At 39.4% G+C, this 22803-nt stretch overlaps 2 protein-coding genes across 2 annotated transcripts; both read right to left on the minus strand.

The window, feature by feature from the left end:
- Positions 1-233: 233 nt before the first annotated feature.
- On the minus strand, positions 234-7495 carry LOC149049581 (uncharacterized). The gene is made up of 16 exons (XM_089197090.1): positions 6992-7495; positions 6811-6913; positions 6014-6234; positions 5876-5925; positions 5362-5443; positions 5066-5236; positions 4795-4940; positions 4376-4487; positions 3772-3855; positions 2941-3121; positions 2610-2699; positions 2429-2497; positions 2282-2342; positions 1631-1699; positions 1304-1491; positions 234-1035 (listed from the first exon to the last, which is right to left on the minus strand). The coding sequence occupies exons 1-16, from the start codon at positions 7424-7426 to the stop codon at positions 413-415; spliced, it is 2685 nt and encodes an 894-aa protein (XP_089053216.1). The 5' UTR covers positions 7427-7495; the 3' UTR covers positions 234-412.
- A 3196-nt stretch (positions 7496-10691) lies between these two features.
- On the minus strand, positions 10692-20912 carry LOC113679211 (uncharacterized). The gene is made up of 2 exons (XM_027196165.2): positions 19967-20912; positions 10692-11989 (listed from the first exon to the last, which is right to left on the minus strand). Exons 1-2 carry the CDS (start codon positions 20765-20767, stop codon positions 11177-11179), a joined length of 1614 nt encoding a protein of 537 aa, XP_027051966.2. The 5' UTR covers positions 20768-20912; the 3' UTR covers positions 10692-11176.
- Between the last annotated feature and the right edge of the window lie 1891 nt (positions 20913-22803).

Below are 22803 nucleotides of genomic sequence, written 5' to 3' on the forward strand. Positions count from 1 at the left end.
TGTACCTCCAGTGAACTCCAATCCATACAAACATGATTTTCAATAATACAGAGTTTGTATGGGAGTCTAATATAACGGAGTTTTGACTAGGTGGGTTAGTACAGCTGTCCACTTACGAGTGTCCGTTGAGGGAGCTTCGGCACCGATTAGCATATAAAATACGCCGTCTACAAATGCTACGTATAATCCTAATAACGTAAAAACTGCTACAAATCACCACCGAGATGAAATTTGCCATCGGTGAGAATTTATTAAAACATATTGTGATGATTGGCCAGTCAGTATAATCCAACACAATGTATTGATATTTGTTGGGTTTTCCGAGAAGTTTACCCGCTATTGGCGCGCGCACATAAACAAAACAGAGGCTGTTTCTGTATGGTTTTGGCAAGCGCCAGAGACAAAATGAGTTTTATTCATTATCAGATAATTCGCTGCCTGATGTCAGTTCCAACACAAAGGCCTCATTGTCCACAACTTCCTCCATCATCGATTCGTCTGATTTCTCGTCATCTAGAGGATAGTTGATGCCACTCAAATTAGCATAGGTTTTTGCTACCTCAGCATGACCAATAGGTTTAGGGGAATCCAAGATACCACCCCATAAAAGCAGCAGCGAGGAAATGTGATTACAATGAATCATCCGTTTCTTTTTAAGACAAGCTATCACTCCTGCATTAAGAGGGTTATCAGTGTAAGGCAGATACGCATCCACTGATTCGTCTATAAACCTGATTTCGTTTTGGAGAAAAGAGACAAGGCGATTCATTTCCTCCTTCAACAGTTCAAGCTCTTCCTGACACCTGTTGTGTAAGCAGAAAAGGTCAACTATCTGCCTCCTAACAAGAGCAGGAACGGTGTCCCCTTCCTCTTGGACTTCAGAGTAAATGCTGCTTTTAGGATCCTTAGCATCGTCATAAAGAATTTGGGGTACATCATTGGGAAGATACCCATTTATTTCGGACAAAGTTTTGTGAATGGACTTGACGACTTTGTCGATCTGCTTTGAGAGCTTTATGGCAATTGCTTGGCCATCTGAAAATTAAAAAGTTCATAATAACTAAAAACGCAATTCAGTGACAGTTTTACGGATTAGACGGAAAAATGTAAATGTGTAAGACTTGAGAACTGGGAAAATTTAGCCCTCATACCCCTACTCAAATAATCCCAGTACAATGCCTAGAGTCGCAGTTAAAAACAACGGGCATACGCAGCAACATAACGACGGAATTACTGCAGACCATGATCACCAAAATACACATGCTACTAAATATTTTACATAGCAGTTTCTTCAGTTTATTACCAGCATATTTTCGCTTCAATTCCACCAAGAAACATCTTTCGGATGCCATGCAATGTAAACTCAACAAGAGTTCGCTCTTTCTCTTCTCGTAGAGACGTGACTTAACGGTTACAAACACACGAGACAGATCGGACCATCTTTCTCTGATGTGATGCTTCTTTTCCATGGCTACTATGGCCTTCTCGTTCCTATGTACAATAAATGTAAGTAAGTTATTAAGTAAGTTTATTATTTGTTTTTAATTTCGGCACCCTTAATTCCCTGTCTGCAGAACCTGATTATTCCAGTCGTTGCTGCAAGGAAGGAATTTGCATATTTATGACTTACCGTTTGATTTTCTTTTCAACATCTTTTACTTTCCCTTGATCTTCATCTTGTACACAGCTCAATTCATTTCTGAAAAAAAAATTTAAATGGGTGGAGATATATACGTACACAATATGTTCAGTTTAATACTTAGTAATTATATTTGCTAGGGTGGAAAGAAAGGGGAGTACGAATACTATATTTATATTATTGTGAAAACAGGTTTTTGCCTTCACAAATAAACGGACGGACGGGGGACAACCCGATAAACTTCTTCTGGGAAAAAGGCTTTCCTGGGGGCACTCGCTGGCTGCGGGAAGGCCGGAATCTATTACGGCTGTTGACTATCCTCGAGACAATGACTAACAACGACAAAGTTGGCTCCAAAGTGGATTTATTAAATATCGCTGAGCTGACTGGTTTTTTACCTGACTTGACCAGACTGGGTTTGACCGAAGAAAGCTCTACAGAACAGCTCTATTTAAGCCGAGGTCACAAAGGATCAGGTAATGCCATGAATCAACTAAAGGATCAGTTTCACGTAGTCCACTACAACGATTGGTTAGGTAGGAATTTCGCCTTTTACAAGTTTAATCGCTTTCGAAAAGCTCAGGTACTCGCTAATGTAAGTCATGAATAATTTGGTAGGTGGTACTTCCACACACCATATACCTGAGTTTTTTAGACATGAGGAGCAAGCTGACATATGATTCGTCCCACTGCAGTATTAATCCTGTGACAGATTAATAATATATTAGTGAATACAAAAAAAACTGTTCTCCCTAATGATTGTTAACAAATGCTGAGGAATAAAACTACCGTGTTCTTTTGGTTTCAGTGCTTCAACTTCTTCCTTTTGCCACTCTTGTATCACATCATCATCACAATCTAGTACAGGTAAATACAAGTATAATTTGCAATAATCATATAGCATGCATGTAAGTCATTGTGCTGTTTTTCAATGCAATGAGTAAAAAAAAAAAAGTTTTAAAATGTATACCTGGAAGTTTTTCAGTGAGTTCCTTAAGCTTTGCACTGACATCCTGAAGAAGAATTTCTGCCCTTGCAAACTTTGCTTTTAGACTAAAACCTGTGAACATTAAAAGGAATCAGTTTGATGTGTACTAATAAGACTAGTCAACCTCGAGTTACATCTGTACATACATTGCACATGTCCATATTGAAAAAATGAAGAATTGCAACTACGACAGAAAACACAGGGTGGATAAAGCTGTCCAGCTAAAGTACTGGTCAATAGTTGATATCCTTTTTACTTTTCAGCAAAACCCACAGAAATGTGAAAGTTATGTGTTCAATAAAATTAACCATACCAAATTTGTGATACAAATGTTGGGCATAGTGAAGAAGCCCATCAGTCAAAACATCTGTCCTTTTGTGAGCACTCATTTCTTTAGTGACAGAGGAAAACCTTCTCAGAAAGGACCATAACCTTTCCACCCCTTCCCCATCTGTCAATCCAGTTCCCTTGATCCTTCTTGGACTGTACTGGATCTACAGACAATCATATTGAAGATAAAACCATTATTGAAGATAAAAGCATTAATATGGCATGGACCTTGCATCAGATATTTAGCAAATACATGTACTAGCCTGCAGTGCAGGCAGATTTTAGCAGTGTGAATGAATATTTCCAACTTGAGTGTTCAAAGCACCATCTTGAATTAGGAAAACAGTGGAGAGTTGGAGCATGAGACCTCCTCACGCATTGTATTTTTGCCCCAACTTTCCAGTAAAACAAACACTCAAAAGATGACAACCACCAAAACCACCTGCACTGCAGGCTATATACTTAAAATTTTAATTTTCATTCTAGGTAAAATTAACCTTGAGTAAAGGCTCACTGGTTAGTGGTCATTTCCAAAGCTGATAGGCTTATGTAGGGTGGCCACTCTTTTATAAGGAATATGTACATGTGCTTAAATATTTCACCTTGCTTGCTTAGCTGACCCTTGCAGATCATTTGCTTTCAATTTTAGAAACTGCTGTCAGATTTCAGATCCCACACTGCTCACCGGGCATTGGTAGGTAAGTATGGGATGTGTATGATTACAACTGTATTTAACCATGCAATGTTGAGGTATTGCCACACATTTTTTCATATTTCCACAAGGCCATTTACTGTTAAACTGATATATACTAACCTGGCATGATGCCTTGTGCCCATAGCAATGGAATATGGGTATGGCAACATCAACACCTTCCAGGAGGCTTTCCTGAGATGAACACTAATACATATAATCATGTACATGTAAATGAAAATTGTGTCAGTAGTAATAAACTATTCTGAAGTTAAGATGTGATCCTCACAGATATTCATGCAATTTAAATGTAAGCAATAATGGGAATTAAACCAAACACAAAGAAGAAAAGAATGACTGGCCCCACTGGGATTTGAGCCCATGCCATTGTCATTGCAATGCTCTACCCACTGAACTATGAACCCCCATATGTTGGGAGCAAGCCAGTACCCATGAAAGGAAGTGATGAAACAGACAATGGAATTACGTCAGTTGCAAAAATGACATTTTATTTGATTAAGCCAATTGCTCAAAATTCAGTAAATAACTCTGATGATTACATCTTCATTTCCTTTCCACAATTCACATAATTCCAGTCTGTTCCAATAAATTATTTTATTTCATCCCAAATTTAATAGAAAATACTTTGGACAATTCCACATAATTAAATGCCACTTTAGATTACCATTTAGCCTCCTGCACATCCATGTTCAAAAAATTTAGTTACCTTCAAATGGTGTGCTAATAGACAAGCAATGTCATACATGATGATTACTCTGTTTCTGGTGCTCTCATTAAGACTTCTAAGCCTCTTAAGCTCATAAACAGAGTATGATATTCTGTAGAGAGAAAAGATTGTTGAAAAGGTGAATCAATAACCAATTTTTTCTTTTATATCTTTTTACACAAAACTAAGACAAATTGAACATATTTCCTATAATATGACATTCAAATTAATAACAAAGTTATACAATGGTGATGCTAATAGTGTAAAGAATCATAGGATGCACCTGTATTGTATATACAAGTGTGCCAATTGTCAGCTTGACAAATTCATAATAATGGCTCTATCATGTAACTCTCTAACAGACAATACATATAGGATTGGGCACAACATTAGGTAAAATGTATTTACATACTCCATACCTTTCACCATGCTTTATGTTATGGAATCCTTTGGGAAAGTCATGTCTGCATACTCGCCCAAAGACACCTTTCTCGTCAAAGAGTTTGTTTTTGCCTTTTGATCTTAAAGCTGAAAGAACCTCTCCAGCATGGAACTTACTGCAGTTCTGTGAAAAAAAAAGGGACAAAAACAGAAAATCTTGAATTTAAAGGGCCAAAAGGAAAATCATACAGTTATCAAATTAACATTTATGCCATAATGTATGAGCATTGCATTATCTTAAGTACAGACCTGTTCCATGTCTGCTCCAGCTTTGCCATAACTGTTGACAAAATTGTCAACATCATCCTGGTCTGCAAATAGGAGTGTTCCATGTTTGGGTGTTCCTAAATTATGCCCTTTGTCCTTCTTTCTGCACAGTCCAAAGCACCCATCCATGCTTTCAATGAGAACACCATCATCCTGTTCAAAAGAGAGGGGAAAAGAGAAAAATAGATATAAAAAAGAACAGCAACAACAACATAAAATTATTACTGCAGAACTACAGTGCAAGCTACTATTCAGAACAAATTACAATGTATAGTTACCCTTGGACATATAGGACACCAAGCTCCATTGTACAAACTTCCATTGTACTTTGTACAATGCCTGTACTGATACATGAAATACCTTCATGTGAAAACAACAAAATGTCAATCAGGACTTTCTTAAAGAAAGTCAGTAAATGTACATGTACAACAAGAAAGATGTTTTGTAAATTAATGTAAATGGAATCTTGACCTTAAAGCAAACAGTCAATGTATCTTTGAATCATATGAACACAAAAGCGACAAAAGCAAAGCATGAGTTTGAGATCTATATTAGCTGGGGGACTAGATAATAAATAAATGAATAAAATAATAATATAAATAAGCACTTGTAAATCATGTGACTACCTCTACTACTACTAATAATAATAATATTAATAATACTAATATAACAAGAACAACAACAATAATAATAGTAAAAATAATATTAATTCTACTATCAATAATACCTTAGAAGACATTGTACATCCACAAATTAGCAGCTCTGATATTCTCAACCTATATGCAAACATACCTGAATTCTTCAAAGCATTCTGAATTAAGGATACTGTAAATTGAGCTCACCTAAAAAAAAACATACCATTCAACCAGAATCAATCAATTAAAAAAAGTCATGTCATGTCTCAAAAAGACTGTTTGTGAGCAAACCTACATGTGTTGGCTGTAGCTGAGGATTGAGTTCTGTGATCACTTCAGTGATGTTTAGCAGGGACACTTGACAATGAAGAAAGACCTTCTCCACAAACTCCATCAGTTTGAAGCTGAATCCTGTGGTGGGATTTGCTGGTGACCCTGGCCAGAACTGGCATTTCAAGAGTGTGATAGCATGCGGCTCACAATCACACACTTGTACATATTTGAGGTGATGATTTCCTGACATTCATAGAAAAGTAAATGAACAACTTAAGAAGTTAAGTAAACAAAATGAAAAAAAACATTACATACAGCTTTAAATACCTCTTACTTTGTTGAGGGCTGTATAGACACCTTATTAACCAAGTGCAAGGGCCATACTAAGAGAATATTGGCCCACAGTCTTGACAGTACAAACCAAGTGCAGCAAGGTCTGTACAGAAAAGTCCAAGGACCAATATTCTCCCAGCATGACAGAAAAGATTCTTACAGATAGATGCAAGCCAAGTTTATTGTTTCTCTTTGGCAAGCCATTAAAAAACTTAATTGCATGTGGGATCATTCAGGACATTACCCGGTCCAATACTTAGAAAATATTGGACAGGCAATGGAGCAATCTGATTGTTTGATTTTAGTTACTGGCCCTGACATGTTGAGAGAATTTAAATCGTATCATTATCATTAAGATCAATAGCGTTCTTGATTTTAGGCAAGCGGCAGGAAAATGTGAAAAAGGAACAGATAAAATTGAAAAAGAACGCTTCGTTTTTAAACCATTCTAGTATTCTCCAACCACTATAAATGAAATGAACTGACCTGAGGCATCCAGAAGTCTGAACAGCTTTACTGCTGCGGTTCTGCACGTATGGCCATAGCTAACAGTTGCCTCGTCTGCATACAAAGGAGAAAATACCCCATCCTATTAAAATAAAGAAAGCAAGATATGTTACACTAAAAGTAGCTAGAATACAACTGGCCCCAAAATATTCATACACACCTTGCATTGCTCAAGTACATGAAACTTGTTTCGATTGACATGTAGAGCTCGAGCACATTCAACACAAAAGTACTGGCGAGGGCCACAGTACTCACATCTTGTTGTAGCGATACTCTTTTGACAGTTCACACAGTTCACATTGTCTGGGAGATGCTGTTCTTCAATGTACGAATTCAGCAACTTTTCCCGTACCTTTTCCCAGTTAGCAGAGATACTCAAAACGCGATTTTGCTGTTGAGTTGAGAGGTCCTGCTTATCGAGATCGCCAAGAGGGACATCTTGTTCTACTGGACTGTTGGTGTCCTGACTATTTTCCTCCGTACTCTTATGAGGCTGCTTCCCAAGATCCACTCTCAGCGGAATCGATACGGTGGTTTTCTTTCCATCGCGCCCAATATTCTTCACATCTAAGAAAACGGGCTTTAACCGACGCATTTCGTGGCGATCACCTTGGCTCGTCCACCGAAGAGTGAAGGATCAGATTGGTCGAAATGTTTATGCATATCTAATGAGCTACCGGGAAGACTTAGATGATCATTTAGGACGGCTTTAACCCAATGATCTAAATTTAGATTACATGGGTGTTAGCCATTTAGATTGTGTAAGTAGGGTGTTCTCTCGCCTAGATAAACGTGAACTAATCATCTGTTCTTCTGTTAGGTCTTTTATAGGATTGTCGCAATGCTTAGTCAACCACATCCCTAATGTAAGACTGCCTTATCTTATGTTAATGTAACCAAACCATATATGATGAAGCGAGAATAAATCTAGAAACATTTGTTGAACAAAGCGTTGTTGTCGTCGTCATTCATTTAAGTATTTTGAGACTGCTTGAAGTTGGAGTGACCGTTCTACTTTTAAAAAAGGAAAAGCAGATCTTGCTTGTACAAGACTTTTCTAAAAACTGTCAAAACTGAATTCTAGAAATGTTTTTAGAATGAAATACTGCTAAAAGCAAGTTTTCCGAGGTTTTCACAGAGCGCGTTTGTTATCACTTTTTATTTGTTCCTTTTGTCTTTTACCTCACGCGTGGCATCTAACGAAGGTGTGATTTTTTTTCATCGCTTTAAGAAGATGTGAAAAGAGTGGGAGAGTATAGCAGGTAATTTAAGCGATTGACGAAGGGCTAACACTCGAAACGTCAGCTTTTTTACTCTTTACGGTGGCCAGTTTACATTTTCAACTCAGTTGTTAACACTTAATTACCTGTTTTTAAATTTGTCTAGTGTTTTCAAAGCGCCTCAACGTTAAATTGTCACGATAGGATTTCAATTGAGTTTCTGTTAGGAGGCGGTTTATAGCGCGAAAGCAAATTATGGGAGGCGATTGCGCAGCGCTTTATGCAAACCAAGGAAATAGGATAACTTTCGTAGCGCGAAATTCGATTGCCCTAAAATTTGGTAGATGAATCTGACAGCGTCAGTGACGTGATTGAATACAAGTAACCTGTCGAGCAAAAAAAAAGGAAGAAATTAGCAGAACATGACTATGCGAAAAAAATCTCACCTCCTGCTATCACACAAAAGGATGAATAGCTATCAATTAGATGTCGGTTTGTGTAAACACAACAAAATTGTGGGAGGAGATTATTCAGTTATTCTTGATTACGAAGCGCGAAATTTAAACATAGTCGGATTGAACAGTCGAGTCGAATGGGAGAAATTGACGAGCGTGTGCGACTATTTCTAATCGCCATTGTTTTTTTTAACTCCTTTCGTTGAATTGAAATACGGAAAGAGCATGATACCCGTAAAACTACATGAATTAACGACGCGCGAGGCTTCGGAAGTTATTACCAGGTTTAAATCACACGCTAGAGGAAGGAGAATGAGAACCTTTTTGTGCACATCAGGAACAAAATTTCATTCACGCTGCGCGAAATTTAAATACAAGCACATTAAACAATCGAGCAAATGACGATAGTCTTCTATATGATTCAACGGCGTGGTAGGCTTCGGACGTTAATACCAGGTTACACATGCTCTCATCACCTTTGTATCGCACAGTGAGCCTCTTTTGCCAGTTTTAAGCAATGTAAAGGAAAAAACGGTGACATCTCTTTACTTCAGATACGAAAGCTACAGTCGCCCCACCATCCACCCCACCGTGACTATTTGCATCCTAAAAATCTACCAGAATCGCCCCCACGGGGAGGATTTGTCTTATCATCAGTTTTGCCGATGGTTTAAATCTGCCGTTCGTATGATAATCGGAAATTTTGAAAAATCCCGCGTGTATTTTAAAGCTGTTTCCGCCATTGTTCCAAAGTCGTCATATATGGTCATTGTTAATCGTTAAACAAAGCCTGCTTAACTTTAAGCAATTCCGCTTTTCTTGATACGGCTAAAACGGGATAAGTGCCAATCTCGTCCCCGGTCTTCCACTTTAACATCGTGAAAGTGCTAGTTAGTCTCCCATGACTAGGTAAAGAAAAGACGACTGGTTACGAGTCAAGTGCCAAAAGCTCTTCAGCACGAAGACGTCATTTATTAAACATTTACCCCACAGCCTTTTTCGCACCAAAACCTTCATGAATCTTTCCTGTTTTCATGTGAGTGTTATTTTGATTTCAGCGTTTTGGGGATACTTTACTACTAAAATTCACCAATTTACACCATGAATGCGAGGCTTGAGTTCTAAAACTCCTATCCAGATTTTAAAGTCAGATCAACCTGGAAATCACTGGGGAACTGAAAATTATTTGAATCAGAATAACTTTTTGTTTCACTGCGCAACATTTCATACAAAGATATTAGTTATGTTCCTATAAAGGCCGTTTATCGATCTCATCTTTTATTTCTGTGTTAATAATATACATGAAAAAATTACCCAGTTCTGATTGGTTAAGATTCATGCTTTTTTCAGGTAATTCAATGCAGAGGAGGGTTAATTTAGTGCAAAGAAGTAACAAACCAGACATTCTAATTAGTCAATAATCAAAGAAACTCACAGATAGCCAATCAAATGCGAGCCTTGGATGTCGCAACACTTGGATACGCTGAAAATTTGCGAGTTAAACGATGGCCGGCGTTTTAAGTTGGTTTTCTCTCGCCACCGCAACAATAATAGAGCAGCTGAAAAACAGCTCTAACAACGAAAACACTATAGAAAGCATTGCTCTTTGGTTGTCGGTTTGGAAAAAGTGGTGTTTAGAGAAGGGAATTGTCAAGGAAATCGAAAATTGACACTTTTCTCGAGCAATTCTACGCCGAAATTAAACCAGACATGGTTAAACCTCGCAAACGACGATTCCATTTCATCGAAAGTGATTCGGACATAAACTGAACAATTCCTTGAACTGTTAAGCCGGAATTTGAATTTTTTGCGCCTTAAAGATATGAAAATTTCATTCTATATCATTGTTTAAATCGTACGCGGTTGTCACTTGCAGGGTTTGAATAAATTATTTTTCCACTTGATGCGCGCTTTGCTTCTACATAATTGTGATAAGCTATCTCGTATTTTTTTCATATATATTATTAATACGTAATCACATGAATTTTCTCGTGCAATTTGGAATAAATAAGCACTTATTAATTTTTTCAAAGACCACAAATTTTGTTAGTCTTTGAAAAAATTTACTCGTGCTTATTTATTCCAAATTGCACTCGAAATCATGTGATTACCTATACTTACAGGGATTGTTATCTAAAGCAAATGTACAGTCATCAAAAGAAATTCATTGTAATTAGATCAGGCATTCTGAGTAAAAGTGCATTTATTGGTGTTGAACATATATGTTCATTCAAGAAACAAGTGTACTTTTGGTTTTTGTTTATATCCAAGAAAGTCTAATTCAAATTGGTTGCTTAGTACCTGACTGAGTGCGCAGAGGGCAACACAGCGGTCAAACATCTGTACATGTGCAAAATAGCTAGGTAGAACTTTTTCGGTAAAGATCAAAACAGAATCGTAAATCAACAGTATACCCCTGCCGGATTAAGCTTTGGGTTCGATGTCTCGAGTTTTCCTTTTCCGTACTATTGCTTCCTTTTACAGATTTCTATGAACTTTTCAGTTTTCTTTGGCTTTTTCTGAAAATTGTCCTCCTTTGAAATTGGGAAATTGGCCCGCAGCCGGTCAGAAATGATTCCTCGCGCATGCCCGATGTTTGACTGCTGTGTTACAGGTAGCCCGTAGGGTGTGCGATGTATGAAAGAAACCCTTCATCCAGCCTGAGCAACACTAATTGCAACCGCTAGTTGAGTTCTCCTTAAGCTCTGAATTATCCCAATAAGTTTCATTGTTGTTTTCGTTTTTCTTTGGCTCCAGTTTGGATTCTCCATCAGTTTCATTCCCCTCCTCGCTGTTTTCTATTTCATCACAGCTCACGCTCTCATCAAGGTCATCGACATCTTTATCTCTCTGAGGTCGGGAAATTGATTCGAAACCTACTTTCGTGTGTCCTACAATAATTGACGACGAAAGCAAATGCTTTGGCATATTTCCCATTTTTGGTAGCCAATGAACTGGTGACTTCATGCGCAGATAACGCGTGTGTTTAATCTCCTCCAGTGAATGAATCTTCTTTTGACCAATTGTTTCGTCATCATCGTCATCAATATCGCTGTTCCAAGTACACTCCTCGTCTTCTGCTTCTGGTCTTTGTAGGCCTTTGCCATCTTCCACTATATCTTCAAGCCCCTCATGCTTAGAGGAAAACCCGGTTAGCCATCCGTTCTCGGAATTTAAGAAGTTCCTGAGCTTTCTTTCTGTCCTGGGAGACAAATTTTGTAGTTCGAGTGCTTCTCTCCGCGGGGATGTTTCTCTAGTAGCATTATCTGCCACTAGACTGAACACTCGCCTCTGGACTCTCTCTTTCCCATTTTCGTCCAACATACTAGATAATGAACCTCGTGCTTCCAGTTTTGGTAAAATAAATGAACCCTCTTGAGGAGAAGACTGTAATTGGTCAGCCCCGAGAGGTTGAAAACCGCGCTGTCTTCGTGGGGAAATTTGTGGTGACGCTGGTACACGCGGTGGCAGCTTCCCTACATCCTGAAACGTGGACAGCAAAGAACAATCAGAACAAGGAACCTGGTTTTGATATGAAATTTCAACTGGAGCATGAGATACAAAAGTGAACAAGCAGTGCAGAAAGCACAGGAGGAGAGTGGATGTGCCGTGGTTCATTTTTTTTTTCTCAAATTCCTTTTTTTCAATTTTCCTTTTTAAATACTAGACAAGGAAAAAAAAAAACAAACTCTTCTGAAGTTTTTTTAAATCCAGAAATAACTTGAACCATAAGAGATACAATTTCTTTACACACAGGTCAAGTAGCCATGCTTGCCACTTAACCTACTTTCACTAAACTTAATCTATCTTCACCAGGTCCTAGGATTGATTTGGTTGTTAGACACATGAATGTAGAATTAATTGGAGGGTCGTGAATTGACTAACGCTTCACATAAATGGAATACTAGTTTAAAACCAATTCTTCCCCCCCCTCCCCACCACCACCACCACCCCTCCCCGGTATATCTAAAGGTTTAGTCCCTATTCACATCCCTAGATGAAGACAGACATTGTGCGGTACAGTGTCTTCCCCAAAAGCATAATATTATAACTGGAGACCCATGGGTCTCGAGCCAGGACCGCTTGACCCTGAGTCTGCGCGCTGGTGTTTCCCATTCTGGTGTGTTTAGTGGTGCAGTTGTACTGTGACCTACTGTACCTCTCATTGAACTTGGAATTATGAAATTATTAAACAGAGTCAGTTGTGAAATAATTGTTGACAGTATTTTGTGTCTATGGGCGTTCACAAATTTTATCAATTTTTTGCTTTAGCGTTGATACTGAAAGACGCATCACTGCAGGGGGTAATTTCTTGAGTTTAAGTCTTAAAGTAGTGTCAGACATAAACAAAATTTATTTGTATTTTGTACTCTCTGCGTACAAGCTTTATTATGTAAATGATTGTAAGTGGTGTTTGTCCCGTATTGTAAATTGCTCTTCTGTGGCTCAGTTGAATGTATGGAAAGAGCCTCTTTGTTTAAATCCTCTTGTTAAGTGACAACAGAGATAAAATTATCCACCAAAGATTCTCAAGAATGAAGGGCTAATTCAAGCGCAGGATCTCAACAAAATTGCCAACTACATGATCAAATCTTTTTAACTTTACGTGATAAAGTCTAGGAGCACTACAATGTTGGAACAGAACATCAACTGATTATGATATCTAATCCATCATTTATCATAATTATCAAAAAAAAAACCATCCACCCATTTTGTGGCCTAAAAGTCAATAAAAAGAAAGTGCGAAGTGTGCCCCACTGGAATTAGGCTGTGGACACTCTTTCAGCATTCAAGAATGTTCATCTTACAGAAATGGTCAGTTTGGACATAAATTGCCCATTTGTATTGTTACGGTATTTTTCAAAACCGCCAGAAAGATACAACTCGTACAACTCAACTACTTTATTGACCAACGTAATAACTACGAAGCGATATCGACAACCAATACAATAACTATCTTTTTCACTTATCTACGGAGCGATATAAATGCTAATACAATCCGTATCCCTATAACTTAGAGCCCTTTACAAATAATATCACTTAAATCTCAGTGCACTACCGCACAACTCACAGTTCTCTTGAAAATCTTTAACAAACTGTCGACGTCCGTAATTCTTTCTCTCACGTAGCCTTCCACACGGCTTTCAATTCCAGTAAACAACTCTGTCCGGCTCTCGCTCCTCTGGGTTCTCCGCAACAGCAGTTATAGCTCACTAAAAGGCTTTTTTCTTTAAGCTAGCGTGACTCCTTATATATCTTTCGGAAAAGTTCTAGAATGTTCTAGAGATCTGTAATATTGTTATTTTTAGAAACATTACACTATGATTACATCATAACAAAAATATGCTGAGTCACGGTTCTAGAAGGTTCTCCTTAAAGTTCTCGCTTAGTCATCATGACTGAATGTTCTAGAAACTTCTTCGTTCTATTTTTAATAATTATGTAACACAACGCACTCTAAAAAATATGGGCGCTCTCCATAACACCCTCCCCCTTCGAGAAAAGAAAGTTTGCAAAACTTTCTTGCAAAGCTCAAGGTCTCGAGAGGCAGTCTGCAATAATATTATCCTTTCCTTTTATATGTCGGATGTCCAAGACATACTCCTGCAGCATTAAACTCCACCTCAACAATCGCTGATTCTTGCTCTTTAATTTGTGAAGAAATACGAGGGGGTTGTGATCGCTATACACAACAACGGGCAAACTTGAGGAACTAACATAAACTTCAAAATGTTGAAGAGCTAACAGCAGTGCTAAACATTCCTTTTCGATGGTGGAATAGTTCCTTTGACTTTTGTTAAACTTCTTTGAAAAATAACAAACCGGGTGTTCTACACTTTCATCATCCTCTTGCAACAACACAGCACCAGCGGCAACATCGCTTGCATCAACAGCCAGCTTGAACGGTGAAGAGAAATCAGGCGCTGTTAAAACAGGGGCACTCTGTAACATGGCTTTCAGCTCCTCAAAAGCCTTTTCACACTGGTCGCTCCAATTAAATTTCTCCTTCTTGCTGAGCAGTTTTGTCAATGGCTCTGTGACAGTTGCAAAGTTAGAGCAAAACCTTCGATAATAACCAGCCATACCAAGGAAACGCATCAGTTGCTTTTTGTTTTCTGGTCGCGGAAACTTGATTATGGCTTCGACCTTGGCGTTAACTGGCTGTACTTGTCCTCGTCCGACGACATGTCCCAAATACGTCACTTGTGCTTGGCCAAACTCGGTTTTGGAGAGATTGATTGTTAATTTGGCCTCGCTCAACTTCCTGAAGAACTCACGAATAGTTTCTCGGTGTTTCTCCCAGGTTTCACTATAGATGATTACATCATCAATATAGGCTTCACAATCCTCAAGGTTGGCGATGACTTTGTTAATGAGACGTTGGAAGGTAGCAGGAGAATTCTTCATACCAAAGGGCATGACCTTGTATTGGTAGAGTCCTTCTGGAGTTACAAATGCTGATATCTCCTTAGCGCGATCCGTTAACGGTACTTGCCAGAATCCTTTGAGAAGGTCAAATTTCGTTACATACTTTGCCTTTCCCAGCTTATCGATACAATCATCCATTCTTGGGATTGGAAAGGTATCTGTCTTAGTCACACTATTAACTTTCCTGTAATCGGTACACATCCGATAGCTCCCATCCGGTTTAGGCACGAGTATACATGGAGAACTCCAACTACTGCTGCTTGGTTCGATAAAATCGTTCTCCAACAAATATTTTACCTCTTCTTTGAGGTACTGTTGTTTTCTCGGATTCAGCCTGTATGGGTGTTGTTTAACAGGAGCAGCATCACCAACATCCACGTCATGGTAAATCTGATTTGTCCTAGATGGTACATCAGGGAACAGGTCACTATACTTTTCAAGTAGCTTCTGTAGGTCTTGACGTTGACTCTCTTCAAGGTGTGACAGCTTGGAGTCCAAATTCTTTAGCACATCGGAGTTGGTGAGTTTTGATGTGTCAGTAAGACTGAGATGACTACTACTAAACTCACTACTTAAGTCTTCGGGCTCAGAAATAACTACATTAACGTTTACGGGCTCTTTAACTACATTATTATCTCTCTCTAGGTAAGGCTTTAACATGTTAATATGACATAATTGCGTCTGCTTACGCCTATCTGGAGTAACTACTACGTAATTAAGGTTATTTAACTTCTTCTCAATAACATAAGGACCAAAAAATCTAGAATACAATGTGTTACCGGGCACTGGCAACAATGCAAGAACCTTTTGACCTGGCTTAAAACTACGTTCTACAGCGTCTACATCATACTTCTTCTTCATTAACTTCTGAGAAGAACTAAGATTGTCTCTAGCTAGTTCACAAGCTCTAAATAACTTAGTACGAAAGTCTGAAACATATTGTAAAAGATTAATAGACTCACTACCGCTTGACAATAATTTCTCCTTAAGCAGTTTAAGAGGCCCTCTCACAGTGTGCCCAAAAACGAGCTCAAACGGACTAAATCCTAGGGACTCCTGGACGGACTCGCGTGCCGCAAACAGCAATAGGTGGATTCCCTCGTCCCAATCTTTCTCTGTTTGGAAACAGTAGACTCTCATCATGTTCTTTAAAGTCTGGTGCCATCTTTCAAGAGCTCCTTGACTTTGAGGATGGTACGCGGATGATCTATACTGTGCGATTCCAAGCTCGTGCATTACTTGTTGAAAAATACCAGACATGAAATTAGAACCTTGGTCAGACTGGATAGCGCTAGGAAGTCCGACCAGCGTAAAGAACTTCGTTAAAGCTTTGACGATAGTCTTAGCCTTGATGTTTCTCAGGGGCACGGCTTCAGGAAATCTGGTAGACGCACACATGATGGTTAACAAGAACTGATTTCCAGACTTCGTTCTTGGTAGCGGTCCGACGCAATCAACAATTACACGGCTGAATGGTTCTTGAACGGCTGGCAGAGGCTGCAGTGGCGCTTTTGGAATGGTCTGGTTTGGTTTCCCAACCATCTGACAGGCGTGACATGACCTACAGTACTCAGCTACATCTTTTCTCAGGTTGGGCCAATAGAAATCATTCAAGATCTTTCTGTGAGTTTTGTTCACACCTAAATGGCCAGCCAGGGGAGTCTCGTGTGCCATACTTAAAATGTCTTGCCTGTAAGTTTTCGGAACAACAACCTGGTACTTAACAGCCCATTCGTCCTCAGCTGGAACATCGAGCGGTCTCCACTTTCTCATTAGCACTCCATTCTTTGTAAAATAACAGGTGGGGTTCTGTGATATTTCGTTTTCACTGACGCTTCTTGAAAACAACGGCAAAATTTCTGGGTCTTCACGTTGTCCAGCGATGAGCTGAGAGGTCGACATCTTCTCAGACTGATCTGTTAAATTCTTCTCAAGTAGGATTTCTGTTGGCTCAGAAGGGGAGGGACTTGGCTGCTCATCCTCAAAAACTCGACTGATAAGGGTGTCCGCTAAGGCAATTTCTTCATCGCTGGTTTTCCTCTTCTTGCTCATAGCTCGCGTTACTACACATGCAGGATAAAGACCAGGAATTATCTTCTCGACGGGGTCTGGAGACTTTTCTGAACTAGGCTTCTCTGTAACGACAGCATTAATGACCACTTTGTCTCCTGCAAGGTCATTTCCAAGGATAAGATGTACTCCATCGAACGGCAATGTTGATTGTACTCCAACTTTCACAGGACCAGACACAAGATCTGACGACAGAAAAACTGTATGGAGCGGCACTGGGGTATACTCGGAACTGATTCCTCTGATTAGAACACTTGCACCAGTGGACGATTTCTCAGAAAACAACAACGTGTCGCTTAATAGCAAAGACTGTGAGGCTCCAGTGTCTCTTAAAATCTTGATCGGTACTGAATCTGTCATATCACGGGATAATGATACTGAGCCATCGTGAATAAAGGGCTGGAACATATCCATGACAGATTTAGACGAACCACTGACGTCATTTGTAGAGATTGTCTGGGTCTTCTCTCGAGAAAATCGCGGAGGTGTACATTCACTTTCAGAAACTGAAGGCGACGGCTTGGCAACAAATCCGTTGGGCTTCGACTCCACACCATATTTTTGCGCAGATCTCCACTTTTCTGGGCAATTGGAAATCAGATGACCTTCTTTTCTGCAATAATAACAGGTTGGTGGCTTGATGGGCTTATTTGGAACAAACCTGTTTTGTCCTGGCGAGGTGGAGCTGGAACGATTTGTAAAATGGTTACCAGGGTTCCGTTTGGGAGGTGCTCCGTCATTGTGTTTACTCCGCTGGCTTCCAACCCATCGTGATGCGGAGGGAGGCTGAAATCTACTGTCAGGCTGACGGGGCTTTTCCACGAAGTTCACTTTGTGACTCAGCGAAAATTCATCTGCTAACCGTGCAGCGTCTTCCAACGTTTCTGCTCTTTGCTCGTTAATGAACGTTCGGACACCACTGTGAATGCACCTCTTAAATTCTTCAACTAATACCAACTGTCTTAACTTATCGTGACTCTTATCTACCTTCTGTGAATGACACCAACGATCAAATAACTGTTCCTTACTCCTAGCAAATTCTACGTAGGTTTGACTACTAACTTTCTCATAGTTTCTAAACTTTTGACGATAAGCCTCAGGAACTAACTCGTAACCCTTTAAAATAAGATCCTTAACTTCGTCGTAACTTACAGCTTGTTCTACACTTAACTGTGTATATATTTCCCTAGCTTTACCAACCAGTACACTTTGTAATAATATAACCCAGCACTCTTTAGGCCACTTAAGACTACTAGCTACTTTCTCGAAGTATAAAAAGTACTTATCAGCATCTTTTTCTTGGAATGGAGGCACTAACCTGATGTTCTTTGTAACATCAAACTTTTCGCTATGCTTTTCACTATCCGAGCTTAATCCTAATTTCATTTGTACCTCTAACTTTTTCATTTCTATTTCATGCTGAAAAGCCAGTTTCTCTTTCTCTAGCCTCTCTTGTCTCTCCATAGCTTCTCTCTTCATCTCCATTTCTTCTCTCTTCATCTCCATTTCTTCTCTCTTCAGTCGTTCTTGCATTTCCCTTTCCTCTTTCTCTCGCTTTTCTTGCATCTCCAACTTTTTTATTTCTAACATTGTTTTTGACGATGTTTCTAACATTGTCCCTTCAAAAACCTCAGTATCCACTAAGTGGTTTACTATAATCTGTCGTATCTCATCCTTTCTCATTGCTTGCTTAGACTCTAACTCTAAGTGTTTTGCTAATAAAATAAGTTCGTCTTTCCTTAACGCATTAAATACTCCTTTGTCGGGACTCGACATAAAGTCTTCTGGATTAAACTTTGACATCTTGATATACTCTATGACTACTTAAGTCGACAATAACTTATCTTTAGAATACTCTACTATAACCTTTACTACAAAACTCGCTCCTAAACAATAACTTATATGCCAAATACTTCTGTAAAATTCGCTCCCAAACAATTACCTCTGCTCTAAATACACTTCCACAAAATTCGCTCCCGGACAGGCCCCCAATTTCTGTTACGGTATTTTTCAAAACCGCCAGAAAGATACAACTCGTACAACTCAACTACTTTATTGACCAACGTAATAACTACGAAGCGATATCGACAACCAATACAATAACTATCTTTTTCACTTATCTACGGAGCGATATAAATGCTAATACAATCCGTATCCCTATAACTTAGAGCCCTTTACAAATAATATCACTTAAATCTCAGTGCACTACCGCACAACTCACAGTTCTCTTGAAAATCTTTAACAAACTGTCGACGTCCGTAATTCTTTCTCTCACGTAGCCTTCCACACGGCTTTCAATTCCAGTAAACAACTCTGTCCGGCTCTCGCTCCTCTGGGTTCTCCGCAACAGCAGTTATAGCTCACTAAAAGGCTTTTTTCTTTAAGCTAGCGTGACTCCTTATATATCTTTCGGAAAAGTTCTAGAATGTTCTAGAGATCTGTAATATTGTTATTTTTAGAAACATTACACTATGATTACATCATAACAAAAATATGCTGAGTCACGGTTCTAGAAGGTTCTCCTTAAAGTTCTCGCTTAGTCATCATGACTGAATGTTCTAGAAACTTCTTCGTTCTATTTTTAATAATTATGTAACACAACGCACTCTAAAAAATATGGGCGCTCTCCATAACAGTATACAACAATATATTCAAGACGAAACCTTTTCTATCCAGGAGGTTTCAATAGGTAGCTTACGAATTTCCTCTGGCGTTACACATATGTTTGATAAATTATGACATGTGGCTATAAATTTTAAAAGAAATGGTGTTGTCATGCTGAATCCTGCTGGTAGAAAGGAAATCGTAGTCTCTCTATTTGCGCACCTGATATTGATCAACCTACTCACACCAAGATTGGACAAAAATTATTTTCTCGAGTTTGTACATCATGATCATGCAATGCTTATCACAAAATCACTCCAAGCGACAAATCCACAGATTCCCATCGAGAAAACTTACCTCGAGGTCAATTGGCGATGACTCCGTTCGATGTCGCATACCTTGTTTAGTTGCTGGAGTTGATTGTGATCGCCTCAAGGCAACTTTCAAATCAGTACTCTGACTTCTACCAAAGTTCGAGTTCAACGTGAAAGCGCGTCGTCTTAGGACAATGAGCGAATTCGGTAGAGATCGGTTTTGGGCCAAGTCATTTAAATTACTTAACCGAGATAGTGTTGGAGAACGTGTTGCTGGTAGGCGTATTCCTGGCGAGGGAATCTTAAAACTTGTTGAACCAGAGGCATTCCTTGCCTTTATGGCGTTTGTTGCTCCTTGATCAGCACTTGGAAAACGATTGATGTCCCCCTGTTCTAATGTGTCATCTTCTTCTAACATGAAATCTTTTTCAGAGGTGAAACTTCTTTGGCGGTAATATAATTTACCCATTTCTTTACTCGAAGGTTGACTCCAAGGGCGCGCTTCTGGAGGCGCCGGTGAAGCAGTGTTGCGCTGAGGTGTAGAATTACTAGAGGAACCAAAACAGAACTCGGCAACTTTTTTCTGGATTGCTGCGTTGTCAGACTCCGTCTGCGAGTGTGTTTGGTGAATTGATGGTAGTTTGCATTTACGAATGAAATCTAGCTTCTTTTTGGTCAACGATTGCATTAAAGACTTTCTTTCTTTCTGTAGAGTTGAAAGATCTTTCCTCAAGTCTTCGTCGTAGATAGAATTAATGTCAATAGCCTTTTTAATCTTATCGCTAGACATGGCATCGTTCTTGATCAAGTCTTTGAAGGATATGCTATGCGCCATTGAGACCATACAAAACTAAGGAACTTTTCGCCACTTTCAAGATGATTGAAACACAACTTAGTAGTTAAGATAGCAGTTTGCAGTTAGCTTAAAGCTTCTTTTCGAGAATGACTTAACGCTCACGTCTCAAGCTCTTTGTTGCAAAAAACAAAAGAAATAAAATCCCTTTATGCGTCCCGTGAGGGAATTCACAACAGCCGGAAGACAGTAGTCATTTTACCAATCGTTTTACGGCTTGATCTACTTATCGTCAATTTGTTAAAACCAAACATTTGATGATAAAGCCTCGCCCAAACAACTATTAAAACGAGAAATGTGCGAATAAGTGGTCGGTACTTCCCTTATCTTATTCCAGGGTCAAACAAAAAGAAGTAAACTCATTAGCGTTTCCTAGAGTGACAATTACGTCACTTACACTCGTGTAAAACAAGACTCGATTTCTCAGCCGCAATTCTCGCGCTTTTTAATTAAACTTTTGTGCAAGTCAAAGAGAGAGGGCACAAGTCAGAAATGCAGCAGATTGATTCAAGGCTATCAATTTCCTAGTTTAGTCTTGTTCTAAATGTGTAAAAAATAGATCAAAGTGAACAGCTCTAAGCGTTATAAATCCCATGAGAACCATACTAATATTAGTCCTACTGTTGTTGCAAATTTGAGAGTTGAATTATTAAAAGATATGTTTTTAACCTATTGTAGTATTTTTTTTTTCGTACTCATTTGTGAGCTTTTCATTTTTTAAATGTCGAAAAAGATAAGCTTCCTGTTTGAACTTTGTAAATCTCTAATGACATTTGAACATTTCTATGCATGATATGGTTTTATGGGTATTAATAACTTTTTTCCATAAGCGGCTGTCGATGATGTAACAAGCAGCTGTTCCTTGAAAAGGGGCCAAGGCGAAACCCAAACTGATCAGCCTGCTCGCAGGAGAAGCAGACGGCGATAAGAGGTCTTAAGCGGTGATAGATCGCTAGTAACCGGCTTTTAATGAAACAACGCAGTACTAGGAGAGATATGAAACCAAAATATATTCCGTGACCTTTAGATTTTCATGTTTCGGTATCCGGACCGTGGTATACAGTCTAGGATGTTAGCCTAATTAGATGTTAGTTAGAAGAGTAGAAAATGGTCTGTCCAAAATCGAAGGGTCGTGAATCTCCTTTACAGAGTCAGGGTTTTTTAGTGTCCCATCCGTGAATGAGAAAAGATTTCGCGAGCTAGCATTACAAATATTCTCGCCGCGACCAGATACGAGTTCGCGCGGATAAGGCTGGTTAGTTATCATGTCGTACAGGCTCATTTACAGGCCATTCGTATTCTCAACTAACTCAGCCGTGACCAAGTAAAAAAAAATGTAATTCGCAATTAAATCAGATGTATTTCTTAAACCATACCCCCCTGCACCCTTTAGTCATCTCAAACAGAATTCATATAATGAGAAGAGTTACCTGTTTGCCGCTTTCGATTTTCTCACAAGCCAAGCTCATCGAGCGAAGTTTCGGTCCTTCGCTCGAGAACTAGTCCGCAAGGTCATTTAACCTCAACTCTTGGCTTTTTGCCTGATCCCAGCTCTCTGCACGTCGGCGCTGAAAACGGGGAGAGGCAGGCAGCGATACACATTGCCTTTCTGCTGCCACGTCTAAAGGACTTAACTGAGGCTTGGAGGGGCGTGAGGCCTTCCTTTGTAGAAGTGGTGAAAGTGGCAACTGCGTCCCCAGACTTGTGTAAGGAGCTGGAACTCTTGATCTGGTCTTGAATGTACCCAGCTCTGGGTCGGAGCCATATGCCTCCTGCTCCTCTTTCCATTCTGTTGATTCTGATGGTAACGAGAGGGTTGGTGCTAATGGTGTTTTCGGCTTCTCGCTCGAGAGGTTATCGCTGTGTCTCCTTCGCCCCGCAGAGTATTGTAGTCGTGCACTGGATCCTATGGCAGGCGGCAACAGAGTGTCGTCTTGCTCTGCTGCAGTATTCGATATTTGATGGTTTTGCTTGTTAATATTCACCATGTCGTTCGTAGATGAGAATGTTTCCTTCAATCTCCTTTC

The sequence above is a fragment of the Pocillopora damicornis genome, chromosome 2, assembly GCF_964200805.1.
Source record: "Pocillopora damicornis chromosome 2, jaPocDami1.2, whole genome shotgun sequence".
Lineage (NCBI taxonomy): Eukaryota > Metazoa > Cnidaria > Anthozoa > Scleractinia > Pocilloporidae > Pocillopora > Pocillopora damicornis.